At 38.2% G+C, this 10,480-nt stretch overlaps 1 protein-coding gene across 1 annotated transcript in view; it reads left to right on the forward strand.

Annotated features, from left to right (window-relative positions):
• The window catches only part of LOC106874520 (neuronal acetylcholine receptor subunit alpha-5), a 120,073-nt gene that overhangs the window by 102,822 nt on the left and 6,771 nt on the right, over positions 1-10,480 (forward strand). The window contains exons 6-8 of the mRNA XM_089362772.1: positions 1,115-1,484; positions 4,407-4,490; positions 7,065-7,180. Coding sequence (XP_089218898.1) covers positions 1,115-1,484; positions 4,407-4,490; positions 7,065-7,180 — 570 coding nt within the window. The remainder of the gene's footprint in view (positions 1-1,114; positions 1,485-4,406; positions 4,491-7,064; positions 7,181-10,480) is intronic.

Below are 10,480 nucleotides of genomic sequence, written 5' to 3' on the forward strand. Positions count from 1 at the left end.
CTCTCTCTCTCTCTCTCTCTCTCTCTCTCTCTCTTTCTCACTCACTCTCTCTCACTCACTCTCTCTCTCTCTCTCTCACTCACTCTCTCTCTCTCTCTCTCTCTCTCTCTCTCTCTCTCTCTCTCTCTCTCTCTCTCGTCGGAAATGACATGATTACTATTACGAATACCAATTCAATCATTGCTGTCATCAATACAAATACCACATCGTCGCTTCTGTGATGTAATCACTATCACCACCACCACTACCACCACCATCATTGTCATCGTTGTAATCATAAGTAACCTCTGTAACAGTGACTACCACCACTACTGTCACGATCGTATCACCTCTAGTTACCACCAACATCACTACAATTTTAATCACCACCATCAACTATGCACTTGCTATCACTACTACTACTACTACTACTACTACTACTACCACCACCACTACCGCCCTCTCTACCATTACTATCACTGTCGAAGGAATCTCTATGGGATCACTCGACCTATTGAAAATAGCAGCCAAACCTCTCTCAAATCACATTCCACCGTTTTTAAAATACAAGAAAGGTACATTGGAAAATCTAATCCAAGACATGCATAAAACGAGATGAGCATGAGTAGAACGCCTTTGACCATGATTCTACTTTATTAGGAGTTTCCAATGGGGTTGCAAACAAGTGCTACTACCCTCGTATTGCTAACCATCAACCATAATTTAACCACTACATCGCCAACCTCCAAATACCATACTTATCAAAAATTATAACTTTGTTTCTTCATTATCTCTTATTTATATTTATTATTATATTTTCGTTTTTATTTTAATATATGTTTATTCTGTGGAGGCGCGTGGCTTAGTGGTTAGGGTGTCAGCATCATGATCGTAAGACTGTGGTTTCGATTCCTGGACCGCGCGACGCGTTGTGTTCTTGAGCAAAACACTTCATTTCACGTTGCTCCAATCCACTCAGCTGGCAAAAATGAGTAACGCTGCGATGGACTGGCGTCCCGTCCAGCTGGGGGACACATACGCCATTGAAACCGGGGAAACCGGGCCCATCATAAGCCTGGCTAGGCTTTAAAAGGGAGCATTTATTTATTTTATATTTTTTATTCTCTTTTCGCAGACCAAATATGAAGTGCAATGCTTTCCAAACACCACTTTCTTCCCGTTCGACATACAGATCTGCTCCTTGATCCTAGGTTCAGAGATTTACAACATTCGCCACATGGACATGAATTTTGTCAAACGCCCCATCCCTTCATGGAACATCGACGAACATCCGCTGTGGAAGGTGGAACGCATAACTACCGAGAAGATCCTCAATAAGTGCGCAGGGTGTGACGTACCCTATGTTAACCTGAAGATAAACTTTCACTTCACACGTCACGCCACTGTTCCTTTCTACACATTCCTGTTGCCGTGTTTTCTGCTGTCTTCTCTCAGCCTCGTCCTCTTCTTGTTACCATCAGATTTTGCCGACAAAGTTACTTTAGGTCAGTAAATTATGGCACATTTCCTGATGCCATCTTTTGTATTGCTTCTGTTTTGATACGTGCATGTTAATCTTGTTGCCAGTAAATCATTATTAAAGGCGGCGAGCTAGCAGAACCGCTAGCATGCTGAGCAAAATACTTAAGGGCATTTCATCTAGTTTTGAGTTCAAATTTCGCCGAAGTCAACTTTGCCTTTCATCCTTTCGAGTCGATAAAATAAGTACCAGTTCAAAACTGGGGCCAATGTAATCGACTTATTCCCTCCTCGCGAAAATGCTGGCCTTGTACCAAAATTTGAACCTAATACGTCATTATTATAGGCAACGAGCTGGCAGAATCATTAGAGTGTCGGTCAAAATGCTTAACGGATTTTCTTTCTGCTTTTTACGTTCCGAGTTCAAATTCCACCGTAATCTACTTTGCCTTTCATACTCTCGGGGTCGATAAAATAAGCACCAGATGAGCACTTGGGTCAATGTAACCGACTAGACCCGTCATTCAATATTTCAGGCCTTGTGCCTGTAGTAGAAAGAAATAAGTCATTATCAACATCTTGTAACATTGTTCGTTTTTAGCACGTTATGCTTAGATAACTGTTATTTCTATCTGATTTGTTATTGCCAAAAACAAGGTACTTGACTGTATGTTTGTTTGGTATCTCCATGTGTATATCATTGTCTTTCATTAACGCGCTATTACCAACTCCCTGATACGTGGCTGCTGATTGGCTATCAATACATTCTAACCAACCGGCATTTGGCAATAATGTATTGATAACAGACATTGTGAGGAAAATGTGTTGATTATTGCAACAAAAAGAAAGAAGTCAAAGCAGTGATGGCTACCTATCTATTGGTGAACTGAACCTGGAATAAATTGTTGCACGTAAGATATCACAAATAGGCTACACAACGGTCTGTCTACAATGACAGGTTTGGAGACTGGATTCTGTTCTAAGACGGAGCGTTTCCAAAATGATCAGATAACATATTCTCACCAACAGCTTGGTAAACTTGTTAATGTATAATAAAATGTTCTGTCAAGAAATTGCATGAAACGCCAGCAAGGGATTTGGAGTCATGATCCACGAGAATGTATATGCAATGTAATTCTCAGTTAAGCAGAAGCATTGTATAATTGAGAAAGTTTGTGGGTGGAGCTTCGTCGTTTGATTAATTACCTGTGCGTTGTAAGATTACTCGATCAAGGCTCATCTGGGGCTACAGAATAACAACGACAACGTAGACACTTGATCATCTCACCATTACAAGAAAACAACAATCCTATAGCTTTATCAGGAAAAAAACAAATTCGTTTATTAATGAGCATCCTTTGTGTAATGAACTGGCAAAGTCATTAAAAAAACAGATAAAATTCTTTGGAATATCCATTCCGGTACTCTCCTCTAAGTTCAAATCTTCCGAAGTCAACTTTACTTTTCATCTTTCCTGGGCAGTGTGAAGGTGGAATTGTAAGGGCGTCGCAAAAGATGCCTTCAGGTGCATAGTTCAAATCCCACTTCCTGTTACCTGATAAAAGTAAACAATGTCACTTTAGTTCTATATTTAAGAGATGAGGAATTATGTACATTATTTACATTATTTACATTCGACGGATATTTATGAGGGGAAATATCCGTCGAATGTAAATAATGTAAATAGTGTAAAGAACGTCACTTCAATCAGAAGTTGAGATTGACAGATAATACCAATAACAAGAGAGAGAGAGAGAGGAACAGATTCTTTGATCCGATCAGAAGATTGGCTGCGATTTTTAGAAACTTCTGTACCCCATCTCTCCGCATTCAGTAAGCTAGGAGTCAAGGAGCAAGCTCGACGCCTGCCACTCAATCTGCTAGAAATAGCGTACCTCGTGCCGTATTATCTATCCATAGCGTACTCATGCCGTATTGTCGTTCATAAACTTTCTTTACTATAACAGATCTGAGGCAAGATTAGAATAGAATAGATGCATGTACCAATATTTTGGCTACATGGTACTCATTTTGTTTTTACAGATCTGTTTTGCCTTTAAGTTTCAGATTGTTGGCACCTGTCACAGACATTGTAATGTCCCTTTTATATAGTGTCAGAGTGTTTTATTTCTCGAGGGTTATATTTAGTTAAAGGTCAACTTTTTTGTTTTTCGTTTGTTTCGCTAAAGAACGGTCTGGCGCGTAACACAGGGTTGTTGGGGTCATGATCATAATATCATAGGTTCGATTCCTGGACCAAGTGGTGTGTTGTGTCCTTGAGTAAGATACTTTATTTCACGTTGTTCCAGTCTACTTAGCTGAAAATGAATACCAGCCAATTACTGCTGAAGCTCTCTTCTCTCTATCTCTCTCTATCTCTCTCTCTCTCTCTCTCTCCAGCTGTCATGCCCTTAATCTTCCATTGGTTAAAGGTTGGAAGGCCGAAAGGGTGCCTAAATGTTTTCGGTAATGTATAGGCCCCTAAAGTAATTAGATAAAAGCTTGATACACGCTGCCAAGTCGTACACGCTTGCGAATGAGGGTTATGGTTTTGCTAAAGAGTACTTCTGATCTTGACAGCAGACCACAAATTTTGTATAGGGATGTAATTAATTCTATTGTACTTCAAAATTTGACACGTATTTATTTTATCGACCAAGGGAAAGTAATAATATCACCGAGTATGATTTGAACCCAGAATGCAAATATGTGTCAATAAAGACCATTAGATGGCGACGATGACAACGAATACGACGATAAAGATGATGATGATGAGGAGGAGGAGGAGGAGGAGGAGGAGGAGGAGGAGGAGGAGGAGAATGACGATGACGACGACGAAGATTATGATGACGATGATGATGACGATGATGATGACGATGATGATGATGATGATGATGACATTGGTAATGGCGATGACGTATTATTATATTCATTTGTCTTTTATCCAGGCTTCGGATTATTCATGGCGTTCTTCGTTCTTCTATTGTATCTCGTATCAGTTCTACCACCTTCACAAGAGCTTCCTTATTTTGGTAAGTTACTCCTTTGAAGAATATCTTTTGAAAACGTTTTCGGATTGGCGTCCTTCCCAACCAATTCAGTGTAAACTGCTCTATTAGCGTAACCTCTGTGTGCGTGTGTATGTTCGTGTGTATCAGTGCGTTTGTACGTGTGCGTAAGTACATACGTACGGACGTATGTATGTATGTATGTATGTATGTATGTATGTATGTATGAACATATGTATGTATGTATGTATGTATGAACATATGTATGTATGTATGTATGTATGTATGAACATATGTATGTATGTATGTATGTATGCATGAACATATGTATGTATGTATGTACATGTGTGTGTGTATGTATGTATGTGTGTGTATAAATGCATCTATGTACATAAATACATATACGTGTGTGTGCATGTATGGGTATATATAAATGTATGTATGCCTTTGTATGTATGTATGCATGCATATATGTATGTATGTATGTATGTATGTATGTATGTATGTATGTATGTATGTGTGCATGCATGCATGCATATGTACGTACGTATGTAAGTGAATCAAGAAGAAGGTAAGAATTGAAGTGTTGATCTGCATTGGCCATTAATTCAGAATATCATTAAATATAATCATTTCAATGTAAAGAGACTTATCGTGATCTGTGTTGGCAGGAATAAGTGTAGTAAAAAGGGGGAAAAAAGTCAGGTATATCCATGTGCTGTAGCGTCAGTAGGGATGATGGCTTTTGGTTAACTTAATTAAATATCAAGCCAAGAGGTTGACAGTTCGTATCGTGACTCCGAGGGACCTGTACGTGGTCAAGAAATCTTCTAGAAATTGCAGTCATATCTCCCTCAATTCATACTTATGAGTCTTAAATGAAAATGTGTATATTGAATAGTTCTACATACCCACAAAGTTATCGATCACAGATGGGCTGCCTTTTATCATTGTATTGTGACTCCTAGGAATCTCTACGTAGTCAAGAAATCTTCAAAACATTGCAGTCAAGTCTCCCTCAATTCATACCGATGAGCCTTAAAAGAAAATTGGTATATTGAATAATTTAGTTCTACATAGCAACAAAGTGACTGAACACAGATATATTACATCTACATATACACACATATATGCATATACATATATGGTCGTGTGGGATGTTGAAAAACATACTTTAAACACATAAAAAAAGCTGATGACAGTGAAACCTGTTAGAAAATTGTGATTTTTTTTTTCTTCCGGCAAAATTTATTGGTTAAAACATGCACTAAAATCTATTGCGTAAAAATATTTTATACAAAAAATTTTTTTGATGCGAAAACTTTTCGCTAAAATTTCATTCTCCGCACTTTTTTTATACATATATATATATATATATATATATATATATATATATATATATATATATATATATATATATATATGAAAACATATTTATTTACCTCCTACGTTAAAAATAAAACTTGTTCTATTCATAAATGTATCACCAACTCCTTCTTATATTTTGCAATATACCGTATTTTAACGTGTATAAGGAACCCCCTAATTTGGGGGAGGGGCTTACAAATTGCTAAAAAGGTTTTGTAAGGGATTATAATACTATTCATGTATAAAAAACTCCCATATTTTTTTAACCTAATTTTTGACAATAAAGAGTTCCTTGTAAAGTTAAAACACGGTATGTATGTATGTATGTATGTATGTATGTATGTATGTATGTATGTATCACTCCGGTGACCGATGTGGTGTGTGCCAGAGGGTTTGCAAATCCAATGGGGGTCTTAAAAGACATGTTAGGATCCACAATGAGCAGAACTTACCTGCAGGTATTGGTAGTGCAAATCAGAGGTGGAATCTGTGTGGGTGTTTTTTCGAAACATTATCTGGTTTAAAGAGCCATATCAGACGCCATGAAAGGGCTAAGGTGTAGGTGCAGGAGGTGGTCAAACTCTGTGTAAGGAGTAGACAGCCACCATGTATGTATGTATGTATGTATGTATGTATGTATGTATGTATGTAATCAATCAATTTCCTTTCTGTATTTCTTGTCAATAGAGAAAGAGCCGGACTCTAACATAGATTCAAGGCTCCTTTATTGGAACTTTTATCAGCATCATCTAGGTATTTGTGCATGTGTGTGTGTGTGTGTGTGTGTGTGTGTGTGTGTGTGTGTGTGTGTGTGTGTGTGCAGTATTTGGTGCTAGTGTATGAGCAGATTTGTATGTTTGTTTTATGGATGCGTTTTTATGTATAGATTTTCATGTCTAGATGCATGCATATGTATTTATGCGCTAAATTTTTGGAAAGTTTTACATCTTTACAGTTCCATTGATGGCCTGAATCTGTAGTCTTCTAATCAGCCCTTTTCTTTCAGGTTTTGAGAACCCTGCATGCAAGCATGCATGTATGTATGTACGTACGCGTATTGTATTTTTATCATATCTTATAGTATTTACTTGTTTATTTATTTTCAAATTAGAATCGTTTAACCAAGACAATGCATATTTACTTCGACCATTATTTTCCGTTTGTTTATTTAAAATCGCTCTGTATTTTCCATTAATTTTTTTTTTTTTTCCCTTTTTTTATTGTTTACAGGTATTTACTTGTGTTTCAATTTGGCTATTCTAACTCTGTCAACATTTCTAAATGTCTTGGTCGTTAACTTAGCAAACTCACATGCGAGAAGTAAAATTGCAAAGCCACTCCGCGCTGTAAGTTGTTGCCATTTTGCATTCACGATAACCTTCATTTTATTTTTTTATTTTTTGCTTTTGTATTATTATTGTTTTATTTTCGTTCTTTTCTGTTTTGTTTTGTTTTTATGCGTGGCTGTAGATCGTTTTCAAAGGTTGTAGTACTCATTCACAGTGAAATACGACATTTTAGTGGGCTTATTCGCTTATTAGTACCCTTTATTTCTGTCTGCCCTTCTATTTATCTATTTGTATATCTATCTATTTATCTATATTCCTATCTATCTATCTATCTATCTATCTATCTACCTTCAATGAACCTTTGTTGCAACTTATATGCTAAAAGAACTATGACCAACATAGTCCATCTAAACAATGACTCAGTTTGCTTTCGTATTCTTATTTTAAATGTGTCTTTGCGCCTGTCCTCCGCTTGAAAGTACCAATCAAGTTCTGTGGTCAATGTTACCGATTAACAAAGGCGGCGAGCTGACAGAATCGTTAGCACAGCGGACAAAATGCTTAGCGGCATTTCGTCCGTCTTTACGTTCTGAGTTCAAATTCTAACGAGGTTGATTTTGCCTTTCATCCTTTCGGGCTCAATAAAATAAGTACCAGTGAAACACTGGGGTCGACGTAATCGACTTACCCTGCTCCCCCCTCCCCCGAAGTTGCTGGACTTGTTCCAAAATTTGAAATTAACGTTATTGTCTAACAAGGCGGTGAGCTGGCCAAACCGTTAGCGCGCCGGGAAAAATTATCTGTGGTATATCGTGGTGTGGTGGTGGTAGTGATGGTGGTGGTGGTGGTGGTGGTCGTCGTCGTCGTCGTCGTCATCGTCGTCGTCGTCGTCGTCGTGGCAATGGCAGTGGCAGCAGCAATGGTGATAATGATTTACATCATGCAAAATTTGGAAAGATGAAGGAAAAACAAAGTTAATTAAGACATCAACAAGACTATACTGAGAAATGATTTTTCTGGCATTTAACTTCAAATAAACCCTTAAGAGGAAAGTTGGCAGAAGACTGACACAAGCTTGATATCAATCAGCAATGGGAATATACGGAAAACGATTGTATATGTAATTAATGTCCTTGTGAAAGAAGCAAGGAAAGCAAGACACGAAAAAATGCTTAGCAATATGTGTGTGTGTGCGTGTGTGTGTGTGTGTGTGTGTGTGTGTGTGTGTGTGTGTGTGTGTGTGTGTGTGTGTGTGTGTGCATGTGTATTTGTGTGTGAACATCTATGTATTTATGTATGTATATATGTATGTGTCATTTATGTATGTATATGTATATATGAATGTATATGTGTTATATATGTATGTGTTATATATACATGTATGTATGTATGTGTTATATATGCATGCAAATAACAGTGTCATTAGGAAGGGCATCCAGCCATGAAAATTATGCCAAAGCAGACAGTGAAGCTTAGGTGCAGTCTTCTGGATTACCAGTTCCGCTCAAACTGTCCAACCCATGCCAGTGTGGAAGACAGACATTAAATTATAATGATGAGAGAGAGAGAGAAAAATAGAGAGAGAGAGAGAGAGAGAGAGAAATAGAGAGAGAGAGAGAGAAATAGAGAGAGATATAGAGGTGCAAGGAGCAGCATTAATTGCAATATACAAGTGTGTATGTGCAATTATATTTGACATGCTTGTGTACATTCAGATGTAGAAGGACATTCATTGTGGAAATTGTATCTGGAGAAATATTCTCCTTGTAGACAAATGTTTGTCCCCCTACCACCCTTCAGCTCTATAACGAAGACGTTTAAATAAGGGAAATGTGGAAATGCTATATATGACTTGAGATGAAATGAAATGGTAAGCAACGATTTATTCTCCGTTATAAAATACAATGATAGCCATACATGAACTAAAATAATATAACAGGTTACAACAAGGATATGTGAGAGACTCCGTGGTTAGGCTGGGCTGTTGATCTTGTAGACATAGTTGACGTACTGTTTGGTGGTATATAGAGGCAGCCGTTGGTCTGTTGGTCATGTAGTGTTCATACAGCAATGGTGTAGACAGGCGTTTGACGGAGATGAAAGCGAAGACTGGCTGGTGTCAGAACATCGTTGCCGGAAAGGAGTTGTGTGTGGTCAGTGGCGCATGCCAAAGACCTAGAGCAGTCAAGAACTGCCTTTCTTAGAATAGTGGGCTCCCAGGAGCTGGTGATTAATTTCCCACATAAGGAAAAATAAACTGTCGTACCAACACGATTGGACAGCTGGAAACTGACCAATACAAACAACAGGTTAATGATGAGGTCATGTGACCTGCTGGAACAAAAAGGTCTTGTGGAGCCGATATTTGGGTATTTAAGTCTAGATGAGTCAAAACGAAAACATCTCACACAATGACCATGTAAATCACTTCTGCTACAACTCCATACAGTTGTCACATAACCTCATTGCCATGTGGAATCATATATCTTAAACATTTGTCAACCTAGAATTTATGTTGACGATGTCTTTGTCTACATGAACAATTATCATGAAGAGAAATGTGACATCCTTACTTGACTGGAAGTAACAAGAAGATAATTGATGTACAGGTGAAACAGTGTGGCATAAGCGAAGCCTGAAGAATCCAAGGTTAATAACATGTGTTTGTGTGAGCCTTGACAATATATAGTAGAGTGGTAATTACCATATATATAATTGTGTGCATGTGTGTATGTATGCATACATATAAATATATATATATATATATCATTGTTATCATTAGCATCATAATTTAACGTTCGTTGTCCATGCTGGCATGGGTTGGACGGTTTGACCAGGGCTAGCAAGCTGGAAGGTTGTATCAGACTCCAATCTGATTTGGCATGATTTCTACAGCTGGATAACCTTCCTAGTACCAACCACTCTGAAAGTGTAATGAGTGCTTTTACATGCCTCCAGCATGGATGCCATTTGCTTGACAACCGTATCTGCCATGAGTGTGATTTTACTTGATTTCGTGAGTCTTCTTTTCAAGCATGGCATGATGCCAAAGGTCTCAGTCATTCGTCATTGCCTCCATGAGACCCAATACTCAAAAGGTGCTTTTCCTGTGCCACTGGCATTAATCACCTTGCCTCCAAGAAGCCTAACACTCGAAGGATGCTTTTTCTGTATATCATCATCGTCATCATCGTTTAACGTCCACTTTCCATGCTAGCATGGGTTTGACGATTTGACTGAGGACTGGTGAACCAGTTGGCTACACCAGGCTCCATTCTGATTTGGCAGAGTTTCTACAGCTGGATGCCCTTCCTAATGCCAACCACTCCGAGAGTGTAGTGGGTGCTTTTACGTGCC

The sequence above is a fragment of the Octopus bimaculoides genome, chromosome 1 (assembly GCF_046866305.1).
Source record: "Octopus bimaculoides isolate indiv1 chromosome 1, ASM4686630v1, whole genome shotgun sequence".
Lineage (NCBI taxonomy): Eukaryota > Metazoa > Mollusca > Cephalopoda > Octopoda > Octopodidae > Octopus > Octopus bimaculoides.